At 34.6% G+C, this 22238-nt stretch overlaps 1 protein-coding gene across 7 annotated transcripts in view; it reads right to left on the reverse strand.

The window, feature by feature from the left end:
- LRBA (LPS responsive beige-like anchor protein) overlaps positions 1-22238 on the reverse strand; it is a 723014-nt gene that overhangs the window by 584692 nt on the left and 116084 nt on the right. For all 7 annotated transcript variants that reach the window (XM_058550176.1, XM_058550181.1, XM_058550180.1 and 4 more), the window contains 7 exons: positions 22019-22152; positions 20195-20303; positions 19754-19906; positions 14169-14337; positions 11872-11951; positions 10461-10523; positions 8560-8657 (listed from right to left, as the gene is read on the reverse strand). In XM_058550176.1, coding sequence (XP_058406159.1) covers positions 8560-8657; positions 10461-10523; positions 11872-11951; positions 14169-14337; positions 19754-19906; positions 20195-20303; positions 22019-22152 — 806 coding nt within the window. The remainder of the gene's footprint in view (positions 1-8559; positions 8658-10460; positions 10524-11871; positions 11952-14168; positions 14338-19753; positions 19907-20194; positions 20304-22018; positions 22153-22238) is intronic.

Genomic DNA, 22238 nt, shown 5'->3' on the forward strand with positions numbered 1-22238 from the left:
TACAACAGTCAATCATTAGGCTAACACCGATGGGTTTATAAATTTCTTGCCTTCGATGATTTAAATTAAGTAAAATAATCATATTAATTGTTTATAAAAGAAATAATGTAAGTTTAATACCAGATTAAAAACCACAACATTCTAAGATATTTCAACATAGCAAAAATCTATTTTTACTATAGCTTAAATTAACAAATATCTTTGGTTAAAATCACAATGATTTCATCAAAAGATGAACTCCAAATACAACTGTCTAATCACTTCCAAATGTTTTATTAGGATTAATAACATGAAAGATCTAAATGACTTGAATTAGATCTATAAACCTATTATTTATCCTACAATAATTTTTAAATATCTCTCACTAAAGCAGAATTCTATTAGTTTATTTTATCTACTACACACAACCACTAAATTTTGTAAAACTTAAGGTAGCCTATTTTGCTATTTGCTCAAAGTTTAGTCCCTATTTAATACAAAAAATATTTCTTACATTACTGGGGCAAAATCTTGGACTGCTTCAATGACATTTACATATTTCCCTAATTATAAAAAAATTTATAAACACATGTACACTTCTCTATTGGAAACACAGAAAAGTATAAAGAAGATAAGCCAGCCCTGGTGATCTAGAGTAGTTAAGATCCGGCCCTCTCACTGCCACTGCCGACTTCGTTTTCTGGTCAGGAAACCACACCACCCATCTGTCGGCTGTCATACTGCAGTGGCTGCATGTTGCTGTGATGCTGAAAGCTATGCCACCAATATATCAAATACCAGCACAATCACCCATGGTGGACAGGTTCCAGCAGGGCTTCCAGACTAAGAGAGACTTGGCCATCCACTTCTGAAAAAACTGGCCATGAAAACCCTATGAATAGCAGCAGAGCATTGTCTGATACAGCGGTGGAATGTGAGAGGAGATCAGAAAAAGACGGTGCCGGGTTCCACTCTGCTGTACACAAGGTCACTAGGAGTCAGAAATGGCTCGACAGCACTAACAATAAAAATAAAAAAGATAATAAAAGTAACCCATAAGAAGTACTATTAAAATTTGGGAATATTTTCATCTAATCTGTTTTACTCTAATTATATATATAAATAAATATGTATAGATGTTATATATTTTTTTAATTGGAGTGTATATGGCATATAAACTATTGTACTTTCAATGAAGGAAATATTATTCAGGTACTGGAAAAACAATAAAGAGTAATTTGAATAGTAACAGATTATTTCAATCTGTTCACAGATATTAGAAGATACAATAAAAGCTCATTAAAGTAGACTCTAAAAATTAAAAATTTAGAACTTAAATCTAAGCAGGGCATATGATGTGACTGACACCAAGTCAGAAAACACAGTCAATTCTAAGGAAGGATAAGTGCTCCAAGATAGATATCTAAGATAATGTTTAAATGATGTGGTGGTAGAGAAGAATTCATATTTAACAAGTAAATGCAGAAATTTCTGTCATTTGATGGAAATTAAATTGCCACTTATAATTTGGAAATGCTACTTCTGCAGTTTGGCATTCCTATCTTATTTTGCAGCAATAAAGACTATTCTCTCTCCAATTTTTTCAGTTTGAGCCTGTGTTATACTCCATTTGACTTTCAGTGAATAACGAAGCTTCACAAAAAATCCACCTCTGCTCTTGTGATGTTGGCCTTTAAAAATTATGGTACTATACATATTAGGTATGAATGTAACCATAAACAGATAATGAAATTATGTAGCAATACTCCATTTGGATTTTCTCTCTCTCTCTCTTTAAATCATAAAAAAATAAAAATCCACAATTTAGAAAATATCATACTGAATTTTTGGACCCAAGGAGTATTTCCACAGAACTCCAATGAGATTTAAAGGAACTACCCACCATTTCCAAGTTATTTTTAGTCTATATAACTATTATAAATATTTAATAAATCTCTTTACCTAGTGTTTAAAAGTAACTGAACCACATACATTTAGATGAGACTAGTTATTCACATATCTCTATATTAGTCTAAATTACAGAGTTTTCATTTGTTCACAATAACAAATAAAAGACTGAAAAAGTACCAACAATTAAAATATACTAAAAAAACAAAATAGGGGGAATGACTCCACTAATGCCAACATGGAGGTCAGCATCTTCACTCCATATAAAAAGACAGAAATAAAACTAAACAAAACTTTCACATGTAACCATTCAGGAAAACGGAAATCAACCAGAGAAAGATAACAAACTGAGAAGCACTTATTCTTGAGAAGATGCTACAGATTGCGGTAAGAAAATCAAGAGTCAGTGGCCTTGTTGATAAGGCTAACCCCCAAACCCCCACCTCAGTTTAGCTGTGGGAACTATAGTTTTAGCAGCTTGGGGCTGGCAGCAAAAAGCAACCGTGTTGCTTTCAGAAGGGCAGACTTCATTCAGGGTAAGGAATGAAAACTCATGTTTCCCAGCTGAAAGTAGCAGAACGGGTTATGAACAAAAGGAGAAAACTCCGAGCTTTGCTCAACCAAGGTTGCAGTCACAATTAACCGTTACCAGTAGACCAGAAAGAATTTAACAGGGAGATGCTAAAAGTGAGACAGTCATAGAAGGACTGAGATAAGTTCTCCACACATACCCAGCTGACTGAGAAGGTACATATGTACAGGAGAGACCTGAGTAGCTGACTGAAAAGGGAAAGCTAAGGGAGACTAGAGAATAGATGCAACTTTGAATGCAATTCCTAAACACACACAAATCATGAGTGTATGGACCTTATGCACTTAAGGTATTTGATCACAACTTCTACCTAAATAATTGGTTGACCTCTAAGACATGTAGAAACACGTGCAACCCTAAGAGTGCTGGGAAGGAAGGAAGGAAGAAAGGGAGGAAGGGAGGGTGAAAGAAAAAGAAAAAAAGAGAAAGAAAACAATAATAAAAAATAATGAGCAGAGAAACCAGAAGCTGCACACCATCGGGAAGACAAAATCTGGAGATTACACAAGGCAAATTACTAAAACAAACAAACAAAAACCAACAATCCATGGAAAAACAAAACAGAATCCAGAGTTGCTATATTATTTATCCAAAATGCTCAGTTTTTGACCAAAATTACTACACATGCTAAGAAACACAAAAACTGTGACTCAATCAGGAAAAAAGCAGTCAATCAAAAATGACTCAAGGTCTAAATGTTAGATTTTGCAAAGATTTCAGAAAACATGTAATAAATATGTTCTACAAATTTAAAAATGCCATGTTCAAGGGGCCAGCCCAGTGGTGTAGTGCTTAAGTTCACATTCTCCGCTTCAGTGGCCCAGGGTGGGCAGGTTCGAATCCTGGGTGCGGACATATGCACCACTCATCAAGCCATGTGTGGCAGCGGCCCACATACAAAATAGAGGAAGATGGGCACTGATGTTAGCTCAGGGCTAACCTTCCTCAGAAAAAAGAGGAAGATTGGCAACAGATGTTAGCTCAGAGTCAATCTTCCTCACCAAAATAAATAAATAAATAAAAATAAAAATAAAAATGCTATGTTCAAAAAATTAAAATAAAATAGATTAACAATGAGGTAGCAATTAGGAAATTTCAATAAACTATAGAAAGAACCAAATGGAAATTCTAGAGTGAAAAGTACATTAAGAAAAATGAAAAATTCACAAGAGGTGCTCAACAGCAGATTCAGATGGCAAAAGAATCAGTGAACTTCAAGAGAGATTAATAGAAATTTTCCAATCTGAAGAACAGAGAAAATAAACATGAAAAATTAACAAACCTTTAGAAACCTGTGAGACAATGTAGTACAGGCATACCTCATCTAATTAGGTTTCACAGATATTGCATTTTTTTACAAACTAAAAGTCAGTGGCAACTCTGCATCAGCGCCATTTTTCCAACAGCATTTGCTCATTTCATGCCTCTGTGTCACATTTTGGTAATCCTCACAATATTGCAAACTTTTTCACTATTATTATATTTGTTATGGTGATCCGTGATCAGTGACTTTTGATGTTAAAATTGTAACTGTTTTGGGGCCACAAACTGTGCCCATATAAGATAGTAAATTTAACTGATAAACGTTGTGTGTGTTCTGACTGCCACACTGACTGGCCATCCCCCCATCCCTCTCTCTCTTCTTGGGCCTCCCTACTCCTTGAGATACCACAATATTGGAATCAGGCCAATTAACAACCCTACAATGGCCTCTAAGTGTTCAAGTGAAAAGAAGAGTCTCATGTCTCTCACTTTAAATCAAAAGCTAGAAATGATTAAGCTTAGTGAGGAAAGCATGTTGAAAGCCAAGATAGGCCAAAAGCTAGGCCTCCTGTACCAAACAGTTAGCCAAGTTGTGAATGCAAAGGAAAAGTTCTTGAAGGAAATTAAAAGTGCTACTCCAGTGAACACAGGAATGATAAGAAAGCATAACAGCCTTATTGCGGAAATGGAGAAAGTTTTAGTGGTCTGGACAGAGGATCAAACCAGCCACAACATTCCCTTAAGCCAAAGCCTAATTCAGAGCAAGGTCCTAACTCTCTTCAATTCTATGAAGGCTGGGAGAGGTTAGGAAGCAGGAGAAGAAAAGTTGAAAGCTAGCAGAGGTTGGTTCATGAGTTTTAAGGAAAGAAACCATCTCTATAACATAAAAGTTCAAGGTGAAGCAGCAACTGCTGATGTAGAAGCTGCAGCAAGTTACCCAGAAGATTTAGCTAAGATAATTAATGAAGATGGCTACACTAAACAACACATTTTCAATATAGACGAAACAGTCTTTTATTGGAAAAAAGATGCCATCTAGGACTTTCATAGCTAGAGAGGAGAAGTCAATGTCTGGCTTCAAAGCTTCAAAGGACAGGCTGACTCTCTTGTTAGGGGCTCATGCAGCTGGTGATTTTAAGTTGAAGACAATGTTCATTTACCATTCTGAAAATCCTAGGGCCCTTAAGAATTATGCCAAATCTACTCTGCCTATGCTCTATAAATGGAACAACAAAGCCTGGATGAGAGAACATCTGTTTACAACATGGTTTACTGAATACTTTAAGCCCACTGTTGAGACCTACTGCTCAGAAAAGATTCCTTTCAAAATATTACTGTTCACTGACAAGGCACCTGGTCACCCAAGGGCTCTGATGGAGATGTACAACGAGATGAACGTTGTTTTCATGACTGCCAATACAACATCCATTCTGCAGCCCATGAATCAACGAGTAATTTCAACTTTCAAGTCTTACTGTTTAAGAAATACACTTCATAAGGCTATAGCTGCTATAGACAGTGATTCCTCTCATTGATCTGGGCAAAGTAAATTAAAACCCTTATGAAAGGATTCACCATTCAGATGCCATTAAGAACATTCATGATTCATGAGAAGAGGTCAAAATATCAACATTAACCTGGGTTTGGAAGAAGCTGATTCTAATCCTCATGGACGACTTTGAGGGGTTCAAGACTTCATTTGAGGAAGCAACTGTAAATGTGGTAGAAATAGCAAGAGAACTAGAATTAGAAGTGGAGCCTCAAGAGGTGACTGAATCGCTGCAATGAGGAGTTGCTTCTAATGGATGAGCAAAGAAATTGGGTTCTTGACATGGATTCTACTCCTGGTAAAGATGCTATAGAGATTGTTGAAATGACAACAAAGGATTTAGAATATTACATAAACTTAGTCGATTAAGCAGCAGCAGGGTTTGAGAGGACTGACTCCAATTTTGAAGGAAGTTCTACTGTGGATAAAATGCTTTACCACTGCAATGCGTGCAACAGAGAAATTATTCGTGAAAGAAGAACCAATCAATGTGGCAAACTTCATTGTAGTCTTATTTAAAAAAATTACCACAGTCATCCCAACCATCAGCAACCACCACCCTGATCAGTCAGCAGCCATCAACATCAAGGCCAGATCCTCCACCAGCAAAAAGATAACTCACTGAAGCTCAAATGATGGTCAGCATTTTTTGGCAATAAAGCATTTTTTAATTATGGTATGTATATTGTCTTTTTAGACACAATGCTATTGCACACTTTACAGACTACAGTATAGTGTAAACATAACTTTTATATGCACTGGGAAACCAAAAAATTGGTGTGACTTCGCTTTATTGCGATGTTTGCTTTATTGTGGTGGTCTGGAACTGAACCCACAATATCTCCCAAGGTATGCCTGTATTCCAACATAAGTAAAATATAAGTCCTGAAAAAAAGAGGAATGGGGCATAAAAAAATATGGGAAGACATTATGGGAAAAAACTTCCAAAATTTGATGAAAAAACATTAACTTGCATATCCAAGAACTTACTAAACCACAAAAGATTAAAAACAAACTCAACAAGAATGACAACCAAATAAAACATAGTCAAACTCCAAACACAAAGGAAAAATCTTAAAAGCATCAAAAAGGCCCATCCCGGTGGTGTAGTGGTTAAGTCCTCACACTCCGCTTCGGCAGCTCAGGGTTCACAGGTTCAGATCCCAGGCGCAGACCTACACCACTCATCAAGCCATGCTGTGGTGACATCCCACATACAAACAGAGGAAGACTGGCACAGATGTTAGCTCAGGGTCACTCTTCCTCAAGCACAAAAAGGAATATTAGAAACTAACGTTAGCTCAGGGCCAGTCTTCCTCACCAAAGACAAAAAAAAATAAACATAAAAAGATTTCTGAAACACATTTCTAAATGACACATGGATAAAACAAGAATCAAAAGAAAAAATAAAAGTATTTCTAACTGAATAAAAAGGAGAGTAAACTAAAAGTGCTTTAGGAAGAAATTTATAGCACTAAATGCCTACATTCAAAAAGAAGAAAGATCTCAAAACAGTAACAATCAATAAATTTGATCAACCTCTAGCCAGATTGATCTGGAAAAAGAGAAAAGAAAAATTATTAGTATCACAAATGAGAGAGGTGATATCACTACAGGCTCCTCAGAAATTTAAGTGAAATTAAGGGAAGAACTTTATATCAATAAATTTGACAGTTCAGATGAAACAGACAATTCCTTGATGGATACAAACGTACCAAAGCTCATCAAAGAACAAACAGATAACCTAAACAACCCTATATCCATTAAAGAAATTTAATTTGTATCTAAAAACATCCCTACAAAGAAAATTCCACATCTAGATAACTGTACTGATAAATTTTAGCAATCATTTAAAGAATAAATAATAATTCTATACAAATGTCTCAAGAAAACTGAACAGTAGGAATACTTCCCAAATCATTCTATGAGGCCGGCATTTACTCTGACATTTTAATCAATAGACTTCGAGTAAAGCAGATTACCCTCCATAATGTGTGTGGCTTCATCCAATCAGTTGAAGGACTTAATAGAAAAAAGACTGACTTCCCTAGAAGAAGAGGGAATTCTGCCAGCAGATTGTCTTTAGACTCAAACTGCAACATCCAGCCTGCCAGCCCACCCTGCAAATTTTGGACTTGTCAGCCTCCACAATCACATGAGCCAATTCCTTCAAGTAAATCTCAATGTCTCTCTGTCTCTCTTTCTGTTTCATACACACACATCCTTCCGGTTCTGTTTCTCTGAAGAACTCTGAAAATACACTCCTTAAAGGTCATCTTCTATCTTATACAGAATAAGTATTGAAAGGTACCAAAAAAAGGATCTGTAATAGAGAAATGATGTGGGAAATTTATTATAACTAGATCATTAAATTAGTTACTGTAGCTGTACATGTAGCTGATCATCCAGCTGAACATCCAGCAGTAGTTGTTAAGTTTTTGCGGCCCCAAAGCATTCTCATTAAATGAAAGAGCTAAAACAAAAGTATTCTGTCATGTTATTGATGATTGTTATGGACTGAATGTGTGCCCCCTAATTCATACATTAAAACCCTAACCCCCAACGTGGCTGTATTTGGAGATGAGGCCTTTAAGGAAGTTATTAGGATTAAATAGCATCCTGGAGTAGGTGATTTGATAAGATTAGTATCCTTATAAAAAGAGACCAAAGAGCTTGCTCTCTCTCTCTTTCTGTCTGTACACACACAAAGAGGTCATATGAACATACAGCAAGAAGATGGCTATCTGCAACCCAAAGGAAGAGCCCTCACCAGACACCAACCCTACTAGCACCTTCATCTTGGAATTCCAGTCTCCAGAACTGTGAGAGAATAAATTTGTTGTTTAAGCCACCAGGTCTATGGCATTTTGTTATGGCAGCCTGAGTAGGCTAATACAATAATGATTTGGGATTAGGGGTGGAGGAAATGATATTTTAAAGGGAGGATAGAGATCTTCTTTTGGATCACAATTGAATACTACTATTCTAGGACCTAAAGATAACTCTGCTAAAGAATTTGACCTTACAATAGCTGTAAAACAGCACTAACCATTCAAAATACTGGAATGATTTGCCCGAGCCATCTTCACAAATTAAATAGCCTCTATAATTAAAGCTTTCTTCAAAAAACGTGAAATAAAGGGGTATTATCTCTTAACTAATTTTATAAGATCCAGTAATACTTTTCATATCTAATAATCTTTCTATCATTTCCAAACTAATCTCTTATATTAAATATATTAAAACTCTTGACATATTAAACTCTTACCGTATCCCATTCCTTTGGTCAAAGGCAGGTATCATAGAGTTAGGATGTTCTGACATTAATGCAACAAGCAGCTGTAGGACATCCATTAGATTGTCATCCTAAAATCATTTTAGAAATTTTTTTTAAAATAAGGAAAAAAACTTATTTGAACACTGAATACCTCTGAAACAACAGAAATTTCAACTTCAAAAACAACAAGCAGACATGTATACAATATATACTTGTTTTTAACAAATTGTTTCTTTACATATACATATTCATCTGTATAAATCAAAATATACACCACCAAATAGTCAAATAATTTCTTAATCAAAAAAATAAAATAGTTCTTATACTGTATCAAGACTTCCTAAAACATATTCTATAGATATTGCAGACTTAACAGGTTTTTTTTTTTAAATCTTTTTTTAAAAGTTTATATATTAACAAATTGGGATGAAGGGGGAACTGAAATGTTCTTTTTTTACCACAGCAAGACATATTAGAGCCTTTAATATGCTAATAGATACTGTGAATCTGGTGGTAGTGTTGGGGGCAACATACTCTGTATCATCCTAAACTTATTTTACCTGGACCACCTTGTTCACTGAGCCTGTCAAGAAATTAGTTCCAAAAGAAGACATTTTGGGAATGAAAACTGGACATTTCTCATATATTAACTGTTGTCAGTATTAAAAATAGAGATGATCAATAACTGTTTATTGAGTCAACATACTACTGTCTATGGTATAACTTGATAACATTTACAGAACAGCACAGGAGTATATAGGAGTTCTGAAATCTAACAAAAATTTCAGGAAAATCCTTCACAACCTTGGTGGAATAGTCCCGTATGTATGTATATCAGTAGGGCCAATCTGGGCAACACTGACCCCAAGAGGTAAAAGGAGGCAGCAGCTGGTTATCTCTTTGGCCCTGCCTCGAGATTTTCATTCACTGCGTTTAACTTGTGCTGTAGCAGTACCTGAATGCCTAATTCTCAATATGCTAAGTAAAATGATCGAGAGCTAGGGCACTGAGCCTTTGGAAAAGTGTTATGTGAAGAACCTGCAAGATCTATGAACAGATTCAGAGAAAAAAGAAGATCACTGTGACTTCCAGTTTCTCTGTTATGAAGTACTTCGGTCCCTTAGGGATTAACAAAATAATCACATATAATAACAGGTTACTAGGAAATTCAATTGAAAATCTTCAACTATTACATTGGGTCAGGAAAATCTAAAAATATAATATAATACTCTACTCAAGAGGAAAAAGAAATCAAAATCATTAATGTTTGAGTCAAATATGATCCAGTCAAGAAATTTAATCCACTCTTTTCTGCCCCAATTAACAAAGATAGGTCCAAATAATCTCTCTCATTTATTAATGATTAAAGAAGGTACTATTTCGTACTATAACAGATATTTATTAAGTCACAAGACATGAATTATAACATAGAAATATAAATTATCATTTAAAATATTGTGCTTTACATGAAATTCCATTAATTTCCAAATTTTACTTATTTTAAACACATTTAATCAGATTATTTAGTTAGATTACATATGGCATATATTATATTTTCCCAATGATAAAAAATAAAGAAAAAAAAACCCAGGGCATTTCAACCTATTTATTTTTCAACCTCTTTTTCAACCACATAATTTTAAATCCCATTACAAATGAGTTAACAGTATTTGAACATGCAAAATCAGTGGGAAACTTGCGTTATGAATTTAAAAATCCAATCATTTTTAATCATTTTAAATGAAGGTTGCTAAGATTTAGTTCCTACATAAATTTACTCATTATAGTTATATCATTAATGAAATATTTCTTTAAATTTTTTTTACTTTTAAAAAAAGCCCATAATACAGCATCAAGAAATGAAATCCCAAAATATAAAATTCAGATATTACCTCATGCATAGTGAGCAGGTAATTAAGAATGGCCTGCAGTTCATCTTCCTTTACTCCAGAATCCTTTAAAAATATAATACAAGTATCTTACAGTTGCATATAAAAAACTTTTTAAAAAGGGAAATTATATATATAGATTTATCAACTTGGTCAGTTCCTATAAATATAAAAAGATAATGTAATATAGAATCTAAATTTAAAGTAAAAATTGGGGGAAGCACTAAAAACATGCAGTATTCAAGACTGTGTAGAAGTCAAAAGAGATGTGACATCAGTATCCTGTTTCAGCACCTTATATAATATGATAACCTATCTAGTAAAGCTATAGAATCCTGAAGAAAGCAAACATAATAACTAGTGATAAATAAAAGAGTATTATCCACAGCTATCACTTCTCTAATACAGAGGACAACTTTTCTATTTATTTTTTCTACTAAATTTGGAGACTAAACTGAACAGTTTCTAAAATTACTGAGTTAAAATGGCAGGTAGTAAAAACTGAGTAGTAATTTCACCAGGAAAAACACTGCACTTTCAAATATAAACTCAGTATGAAAATTTTTAACCTACTCTATCAATTTATTAATCATAAAACAAAGCAGCAATCTCAAAAAAGAACAGTAAGAAAGAATTAGGAAACAAAAACACACTAGGAAAGAATAGAAAAAGAGACAATTCAAGGGATAAATTTTTTAATAAATGGAAATAAGGTATCTGAGTCTGAAAGATATACTAAACGTTAGGTCCACGTACCATAATATTATGTGACTGCTAATAAAGCATTAAATTGTAAAGAATAAAAAATAAAATGATATAATAAAATATTGAAAAAAATATTGGCAGTGAATATATTTATATATTGCCATCTTATATTATAAACCAAAACACCTTAATAATAATAATATTATTAAAAATAATATTAAATTTTACTTTACCTATACTAGCATGAAACAGGACACAATGTAATCATTTCTAAAGGCTGATACACCTATATGCTACATTTATAAAGGAAAATTATTTCTCAAAATCTGAATGTCAGTTACAAAGAGCCCCTTAAAAATGAAATCTCCTTGAGGAGATTTGTTGACTATTGCATCACCAATGCCAAAACAATAGAAGTAATAGAAACTCAGTAAATACTTGATGAATGAAACAATGTATACACTTGAACTCCTATAGAAATTCATATAACCTATATTACAATTATCAATCTCCAACTCTGCAATAATGTATACTCATATATGCCTAAGAAAGAAGTACAGAAACCAAACATAGAAACAAATATCTTTTAAAGTATTTTCCAGTGTGTAACTCTAGAATAAACTCTAGAGTAAATAAACCGAGATTGTCTTTTATGTGAAATTATAAGTTACAACACACACATGCTATAGTATAAGAAATATAAACTCACCCTCATCACTAATTGCTTAATGAACATCAACAAGAATGCTCGTAGAGAAAGTATTTCTCTTTGATTAGGTCGTGGTCCATCTTTAAAAAAAAACAAACATATATACGCACTCATTTAGTATTTCAAAGACCTCAAAGTTAAGTATAAAATTCTCATTCCCAATAGTTTTTCCATTTATTCATAAGAAACATAAAGGTCAGTCTCCTAAAGAGTTTCATGCCTCTAGAAAGACAAGCATTCAATCTCACATGCAATTGTATATACAAGGCTCCAAATGTACAAAATGGGATATGCTGAAACTACAATAAAGAAGTCCGTTTTAAATGAGGTAACAAATAAAATTTGTATTCAATAACAATATGTACTTATATTTTGTTTTAAAAGACTCTCTGGGAATGTTATTACAGTAACACAAATTTACAAAGAAAAAAGCAAAAGAAAATCTAAAATTTATATGTGAATTTAGTACGAGAAAACTTTTTTCTACTGTTACCATTGTGTAAGCTAATAGAAAAATCTGAAAAAGTACAGCTCAATAAAGTATCGTTCATGAAGAAGGGAAACATTATGTTGACTACCTCTGACATCTCCTCCTCTTCTTAAACAAGTCCTTGGTCACACATGGCTCACATTAAAGTCAATTTTCATGTCTCAAACATATAATTCCCAAGTGGGAAGCTTTGAAACCAAACACTCATTGTTCTAAGATCCTAAGTTAGGTACCTGTTTGCCTTACATTTTGTGCAATTTTTCCCCCACTAATCATTATTTACAACTAGTTCCTAGACCACCAAAGCATAGGACCACCATGACCTGCAACAGATCAATTAAAACAGGAAGAAAATTGTTTAAAATTTGTTCCACATGACAACTCCTAGAAAAAGAATAGGTTACAGAGTTACAAAAGACTCCCAAAGTTTGCCAAGCTCTCTCACTTGAAGTATGAGACTTTCCCAGGGTCACTAATCAGTTATAAAATCAAGGCCAGAATATAAGACTATCACCCAGGACAGTACATGAAACACCTAGAGCACCATAAAATAGTCATCAGGAAACTATGACCTAGTTCTAGTCCGCCACAACCTTGCCAGCTTAAACAGATCATATAACTTCTGTATGTCCTCAGAGCTTTCTAAATTATAGATAACATATACTCTGAAAGAAAATTGAGCTTATTTTGAAAGAAATTAAAAAAAAGTATTGTACAAATATGAAACTTGTCTTTGTAAATCACTGAACAGCCAAAGCCTTAGAGTACAATCAGAATGTATGTTGAACGACTCTCCAGCATCTGTTTCCTGATTTCAAGCAACAGCCTTTAATTTTTATCAAAGGATCGAACCCATCCTCACTCTAAAATCACATGTTTTGCAGGTGGGAAGGGCCTCTATGTCTGGGCAATCTGAAGAATACCTGCCACATAAATGGGCACATGATGCAATCAGAGCCAATGAGCAATAAAGAGACTTTTGCTAGAATTGCTTGATACAAGGAGATGCTCTTTTGCTGGACTTAAAAGTTGTGAGGATGTAAAAGGTCAAGAGGCTGCTTGCTACTACAAAGGGAGAGAATACATGAAAAGAGCCAACACAGAAGAACTAGGAAATGGAGAGACAAATTGGATCTGAGGGCCATATTCTGAACCCTTGCACCAAGTTCTACGAAACTGCCAGTTTATATGAGCTGATTAACTCCCTTGTATGATGTAAGCCAGTTTGAAGCAGGTTTTGCAATACTTACAATCAAAAGAGCCACTATGTGTCAGATTTTTATTTCGACCCCTTCCTCAAACTGCGGACATGATGATTGAGTATTATCCTTCCAGTAATTTAGTCCTGATTATACAGGAAAATAATTACTGAAATTCTGTAATTTCATTATATTATTTATTAGAAGCACATACTCACTACTTCTGCAAGAAGTCTCCATCTCTCAAAAAACACTTTTTTCAATGATCCTTGTTGTAATAATTGGCCTCAGCATCAATACCAGTTGTTAATATAGAATTTCTTCTCATTTTCAGTGCCTTAACACAATTATTCTAATCATATTTGCTCCCCAAATAAGTCATACCAGCAAAAGTAGCATCCCTCTATAGAAATAGCAAGTTATTAACCTCTGGCAACCACAATTTAGAAGAAACTATTAAAATTACCAACAAGATTAAAATAAAATTTTGCCATAATAAGATTTAGAAAAACTTCCAGAGTAATGTAATAGCATTGGCTAAAACAAAAAAAAAAGAAAATCCTGATTTGTCATATGTATGACATAATATATAGACAGAGACGGTATACCTAATCCCTTTGGGGTAATACCACTTCGATCCTGAGGGTTCACTGCCCAGTAGTAGTACTTCAGTGTATGCATGATGAGAAGCACTGTTCCAACTCTCCGAATGGCATTATATATGTTGACTGTACCAATGAATTCCGTGGAGAGGTAAGTATAGAGTGTCATCTGAACCTAGAGAATCAAAATGAAGATCTTCAAGTAAAGAAGTAGACCATCATTTTATCCCTGTTTCCAGTAATACCCTCAGGCTGCTTTACTTGGACCATACATGTTCCAAACATGAAGATGCTGAGCTTGATAATAACATCCATGTTAAGAGGTAACACATATCCACTGACACACGTGCACAAGCACACACACTCCTTATAAAGCTAAACCGAGTAAATTTATCTTTTACAGTAGCATTATAAACACCTCCAATTACATCAAATTTTTGCAGCACTATTCCATGGAAAAAACTGATTCCTATTTAGCAATCAGCAATTACTCATGAGCATGTGTAACTTTTTATAACAAACTTACTACTCCTGCTGTGCACAGTTCTTTTAAAAAGCTAGGAATTTTCTGTTTTGAAAAAAATCAGAAGCTAGAATAACTCCAAAAAAAACACAAAAGAAAAAGGAAGTAGGAGTAACTCAAAAGATCACAAGTAGGAATAAGTCAAAAGAAAGAAAACCATACAAAAATGTGTAAAGCCTAACTTAAGAAATATTTATTAGAAAAACAGAATTCTGTTATAATAGCTCATTACTACAAAGACTGTAATCATAACATTACAGTCTCTAAACATGTTTATCAGCCCTGTCCCTCGATTAGGAAAGGATTCTACCAGTCTTATTTCTAAATAAACACATAAGAACTTATTAACTTCAAAATATAAGCTCTCAGTATGTAAGAAAAAGAATATAAGTGCTGCCCCACCCTGCACATTTCATCTTTTTTTGTGTGTGTGTGAGGAGATTAGCCCTGTGCTAACATCTGCCAATCCTCCTCTTTTTTTGCTGAGGAAGACTGGCTCTGGGCTAACATCCGTGCCCATCTTCCTCCACTTTATATGGGACGCCGCCACAGCATGGCTTGCCAAGCAGTGCGTCAGTGTGCACCCAGGATCTGAACCGGCGAACCCCGGGCCGCCACAGCGGAGCGCACACACTCAACCGCCTGCGCCACCGGGCCAGCCCCTGCACATTTCATCTTAACACAAAATTTCAGTGAAATGATGGCTTTAAAATTTACCAACAACTATATTTTAGTACTTATGGCAGCAGAGAAGAAGGATAGCTTTTGCTCTACTCTCATGTCAAAATCAAGAATTTTTCATTTCATTGCTAGTGGATATACTCTATAAACTGAACAACTTTAAGAAGGGCATATATACTTTCCCCTTAGCCAAAGACCAACTACTCTTGATCATTTACAACTGAACATTTATGTTACCTTCCTGAACACTGAGGGCATTTGCATTTTCAACCCTGCAAGATACCTCAGTGTTACCTGGTGATTTCTTTAGAGTGAAAATTGAGTGCTATCTTTCAGATTTCCTATAAATAAATAATAAGGCTAAATGAATTAGGGAGTCATTCAGTAACCATACGTGGTAAAGAGTAGCAGATTTTGAACCCCTTAAAATTGAGGCTTAGAAGATGATTGTAGTTCAGAAAACCATCTATATGCTATAATCTACTGACTTGCCGAAAAATAACATTATTTCGATGTAGCTACTGCTGTTCAAATGGATAGGCCCAGTTTACTTGTCATTGATGCTATGCAACACTTTCTATGACATGGCTCAAATTCTTAACCATGCTATTTCAGTCACTGAGAAAGTATTTACATCCACCTGCAGGCATAGCACTGTATTATACAATGGCATACACACTGTCCCTCAGTAGCTGAAATCTAGTTAAGAAGATGAAAAATACACACAAATTTAAGTGAAAAACCAAAGGTAATAAAGACAGCTACTGAAACATAAGAAAGGTCACAGAGCAACATGCTGCAAAATGAGTGGCATAGAACTATTAAATACTATGAATTCAGAAGGCAGAGAAATTACTATAGGATAATCTAAAATAGTCAAGAAAAGTAGGTATCAAGGTAGGCTTTGAAGATAAGTAGTAGGATAGATAGACAGAACAAAAGAAGAAATTTTAAACAGGAAAAATGGTAGATGATACAAAAGGTTTTCCTAGATCTAGAACAATGGTCCTCAACTGTGGCTGTGCATTAAAATGCCTGAAAAACATTTTAAAAAAATACTGATGTCTGGGCCCTGTCCCAGATCAATTAAATCAGAATCTAGGGTAGAGGGCATGAGATTCTGTTTCTGTTTTTTTTTTTTTTAAATAACTTCTCCCCACTGATTCTACTGACAAGCAAGACTGGGAACCACAGCTCTAACACATCCTTTTTTTTTTTTTTAAATATTATTTATTTATTTATTTTCCCCCCAAAGCCCCAGTAGACAGTTGTACGTCATAGTTGCACATCCTTCTAGTTGCCGTATGTGGGACGCGGCCTCAGCATGGCCGGAGAAGCGGCGCGCCGGTGTGCGCCCGGGATCCAAACCCGGGCCGCCAGCAGCGGAGCGCGCGCACTTAACCGCTAAGCCACGGGGCCGGCCCTAACACAACCTTTTGGTACCTGTCTAGCCATTGAAGATAATTGAGTTTTTAAGCTAGAAAGCCTAAAAAGGAGAATTGGCATGAAACTTAATACTAGAAAATGGACTACTTTATTCTTAAAAAAATGGAAAGCCATTACCAGTTTTGGGGCTAAGAAGTGATCTGATAAGAGTGAAATGTTAAAAACATATAAGAATTCTGGCCAAAAAGTGGTAAACAAAGATATGGAAAACTGCAGAAAGTCAGCCTCCATTGAGAATGATACTGTAGTAAAAGAAAAATGAATAGGATTTAACAGCAACATATTGAGATGAATAAAAATGGAGACTTCTAGATTATTCATATGCTAATTACAAATAAACCTTTCCTCATTCACTCATTATATAATCTAATAACTACACAAATTATGGTTAACATCTGTCTTCCCCATTAGACCTAAATTCTTTGAGGGCAGGAATCAGATCTGTCTTGTTCACCACTGTATCCATAGCGCACAGCATAAAGTAGCCACTAAACAAACGAAGGACTACTGTATACAGGAAAATTCATCTCTTTTGTTAGGCCGTTAAAAAGACTGTCTCCAAGCAGATCAATGATAAATGGATATTATAAATCACTGTGAGCACCTTTTTCCAAAAATAAAAGTTGATTCATACATCCGTACCCCCAACTTTGATAACCAGAAGTGAATTTATCATGAAGTTAATGAAGCTTAAACTTTATGCCCAATCATCTACACAGCTTCCTTCCAAGACTCTAAACCTAAATTTATATGCATTATATCGTATTCTTTTTCTTAAAAAGCTCCCCCTCCCCCAAACTGTATGAGCTTCTGTTCGAACCAACTTTGAATCTACCCTTTGTTGTAACTACTTTTATAATAAAATAAAAGTAGATATGACCCCTCATGGATACACAAAGCAGACAGCAGAAACAGAAGGAAAGTTTAATATTATCAAATCAATTGCAAACTATAAAAAGGAAATTAAAGAAAATTATTAACAAGGAAAAGGTAAGAAATTGAGTGTAATAATACTAGGAACTTAAGGAAATGATATAATAAAATTTTAAAAATATTCCCCTACAACTAAGTATCTAATAAGAGGCTTTTTGACAACATCAAAAGAGACCCAAAGCCTTACAAGTATACGCTGCTTCGTAAGACAAAAAAGTGTCTAGTAAAAGGTTTAAAAAGTAACTTGAAACAATCCTTAAAAAGAAATAAGACTGAGGGTCATAGAAGAGAAAGAGGTCAAATTTGAACCCAGAGATAAAAAGCTACAACCTCCAGCTGCCTCCTTTGATTATTTCCAAATGGCAATCAGAGTGAGCAGCTGTTTTTCTCTTTAACATTTAAAAGACCAGCTGAAAATAAGATACTATGACTCTAGAATAGCAAAAAAAGCCTGCAGAAATTTTTTTCTGACAACTAGAATAAGTATGTGCTATTCCAACCTAAATAATGAAAAACACTGCAGGTGGACCAAAAGGGAGAGGAGAAGAAATAAATGGGTTTGAAATAACACAACTTCTAATAAAAACTGCAGATAGGACAGATACAATTATGCAATTTAATAAAAATTTCTGTTTCAAGTTCTACTTACCACCACTATTAACATTTTTAGGACAATTTTTTTGTGTGTGTGTGAGGAACATCAGCCCTGAGCTAACATCCGTGCTAACCCTCCTCTTTTTGCTGAGGAAGACCAGCTCTGAGCTAACATCTATTGCCAATCCTCCTCCTTTTTTTTCCCCAAAGCCCCTGTAGATAGTTGTATGTCATAGTTGCACATCCTTCTGGTTGCTGTATGTGGGACGCCGCCTCAGCATGGCCGGAGAAGCGGTGCGTCAGCGCGTGCCCGGGCTCCGAACCCGGGCCGCCAGTAGCGGAGTGCGCGCACACTTAACTGCTAAGCCACCAGGCCGGCCCTATCAAAGGTTTTATTTATATACTTTATCACAAATTCACTTATGTTCACTTAGAAGTAATTGGTTTGTTCTTACAGTACTAAATAAATTATTGTGTACAAATATAATTGTATTTACTAATTTGAATTAATATGAAATTAAAATGATTAAATGAGAGCAGTATGTCATGGAAGCCTTCAGAAAACGTGACATTTCAGCTGTTCCTGTAAGAACTAAACTCAGGAGTTCATCATGCTGGTGAAAGGGATATGTACGTAAGGAAGAAGGAGAGTGAACATGGTTAGTTACGGAATGAAAAAATATATACATTTATATAATGTATACACACATAGGTATGTATGTATATTTGCAATAGAACAGAGCTACAGTTGATAGGAAACATTATATTTACATTGGAACTGTCCAATTTTGATTTATATTTTGTAAATCAGTCTCAAATAAAATTTTATTTGATTTAATGACAAAAAATAAAGACTATAGTGCTGTTTTTTAAAAATACTGAGGGGGGTGGCCGGCCCCGTGGCTTAGCAGTTAAGTGCACACGCTCCGCTACTGGTGGCCCGGGGTTCGGATCCCAGGCGCGCACCGATGCACTGCTTCTCCGGCCATGCTGAGGCCACGTCCCACATACAGCAACTAGTAGGATGTGCAACTACGACATACAACTATCTACTGGGGCTTTGGGGGAAAAAAAGGAGGAGGATTGGCAATAGATGTTAGCTCAGAGACGGTCTTCCTCAGCAAAAAAAAAAAAAAAAAAAAAGAGGAGGATTAGCATGGATGTTAGCTCAGGGCTGATCTTCCTCACAAAAAAAAAAAATACTGAGGGGGAGGGGGAGGAAGAGGGAGAGATATACTGACTTGGAAATTTACCTAAAAAGAAAATAAGTATGCTTAGTCAAAACATGTGATACACTGAAATCATACATAATAAATAGCACATAACAGGATAAAAGAAAATCCTCATAATTATCACTCTTCTCAAGTACAAAAACTTAGTAAAGATAGTAAAACAAAATCAATACATATATTACCTTGGCTGGGGTGTGAATCCATATAGCTGGGTTAAGAAGAATGTGATCACACAATTGCTTGAGTAAGGGCATCCCATTCTGCAGATTACTCAGATATTTTGAAAATGCAAGGCAAAGTTCAAGTACTGCTCTGCTGACATGGGATTTGGAAGACTGCAAAAAAAAAGGATTTCAAAGGTCACTACCAACACACAAGGCAAGGTAAATAAATTAAAGGCTGTCAATACCAGAAAAAAGCTGGCCAACAGACTATGCTCAAAGTTAAAGATGCCATGAGACTCAATATCACATTTCCCTAATAAAGCAATGGGGGCAAGGGGCTTAGGTAATTTTACATAACCAAGGAGACACACTTGCAGACAGAATTTCTCAACCACTTAGCAGACCAAGTCAACGGAATGCAAATTAAGAATCAAAAATGTAAAGTATTTCATACTTCACCTTTTCAAGACTATATCCTATTACCAAGAAGCCCTTGCAGGCAAGCATCTGCTCCTGCATAGCAATTGAGTTCTTCAACAACTCCATGATAAAAGCCAGCAAAGTTGAACTGGGAATAAGAAAAAAGGCAATGGTTTGAAAAAACATATTCTATTAAAAAAAAAGTTAGATGCAGTCTTTCACTCATTATTTATTAAGTTAATAAAAAGTTCTCTATTTCAAGGAAACTGATTCTACTAAAATTGCCTCCAACATTATTTCAGGACTAGAATCTACTCAAATATTTATTTAATATACTTTATCACAAACATATTAATAAGTGAATTACTTAGAAACAATATGACAAACATGGACGAAATAGAGAAAAATTAACAATGTCCAAAAACAAGTAATAAAATGGCTAACATAAGTATATTAAAGCCTTAAAGAAGAGATGTAACTTGGATCAGCAAGTATATTCAATTTTGGAGAGTTAGAGGACAAACAGAAGGACAAGATATGCGGAGCAAACACACTAGGGTAGAAATCCTCAAAATGTGTTAGGGCTCCAGACTGGTCTAATTTGAATGGAACAGAGTGTTCATAAAGGGGAAAATAAGAAAGTAAAGTTAAGCTGGAGACAAACTGAAGTCCTCAAACACTAATTTAAGAATTTTGTTTACTATTCCAATAGGAAACTTGTAATTCAATAGTCGAGAAGACTTTTAAAATGAACGGGGGCCACAGCCACGTTCCCATCCTCACAACTTTTAGAGACACTTAAAATGAAACGGAATAAGGTCAGCTGTTACCTCCTTCTCAAAGGCTCTGAGACATTCCCACAAAGAAAGAGAGAGCATAACTGGAAGCCAACCTCCTCCACAAAAGTGCTTTAACGGTCAGCAATTCCAATACAGAGGGTGAAAAATAAATATAAAAAAAAGGTAACCAAGAAAAAAATAACTGAGCCCTGTTACAAAAGTTTTAGACCAGGATGCAAAAAAATTTTATGAGGTAGTAATACATCAAGGATAATTTTATTTTAATTTTTTTAACATAGTCAATAACTACTAGATTTGATATCTCATTCCTTTTAAAAAAAATAAGCCATTGTGTTGCCTAAAAATCATCTGGAGAAATTACATCATTAAATATATACATTGATAGCAGACTGCAAGTTATGTACAAAAGAAGAAATCAGAGAGAGAATTTCAAAAAGGGAGAATGGAAAACATAAAAATTAAACCTAATTACTTTACTATAAATGGTTTCACTAGAACGTACATCCATGAAAAATTCATTTAGACATCCTCTCCAACATTTTATAACTCATCCTAGAATTCATGCATCTGTACCTTTTTTAGCCTCAACACCACAACAGAGGAGACAAATGTGCCAAATATACCATCAAAAAAGAAAAATCATCTATTATATAACATCATCCAAAATTTTAGATTTCAGTTACATGCAATCAATAATAAATAAATATGAAAAGCCAAATTCCCATAATAAATCACTGCCAAATAACAATTTAAAATATTTTTAAATTAGAATGTTAGACAAAAATGTATTCATTTATGATACATCCATTATCACCATTTCTAACTTGATTTAAAAACAACTTTGTTTTTTAGAACTTCCATATGTTCTACTGCTAAAGAAGAATTTAAATTAATACTATAATTGATATGAATTCGTAATAACATTATAATTTACAAATTTCTTTAAATTCTCTTTCAACTCCGTGACAAATTTAAAAGGCATAAAAAAATATTGTGCAGCTCAACAGTCATGAAAGTAACTCTCACATCAAATTAAAGAAAAAAAAAAACCAAAGGCACTCACCATATAGTCAAATCAACCTCATCAGATAAATACTGCCTATAATCCAACTGTGCAAAAAGTGGAAACAGCACTTGTACTCCTCCAATTGAATGCATAGCACTTTGGATGGAATGTGTTAAAACTGCTTTCACATCCTTATAAAATAGAACACACAGTAAAGATTTCAATGATTTCTTTTCCAAAACAATTAAAAATAAAGCATAACAGGAACAATAAAATA

The sequence above is a fragment of the Diceros bicornis genome, chromosome 11, assembly GCF_020826845.1.
Source record: "Diceros bicornis minor isolate mBicDic1 chromosome 11, mDicBic1.mat.cur, whole genome shotgun sequence".
In the NCBI taxonomy this organism is placed as follows: domain Eukaryota; kingdom Metazoa; phylum Chordata; class Mammalia; order Perissodactyla; family Rhinocerotidae; genus Diceros; species Diceros bicornis.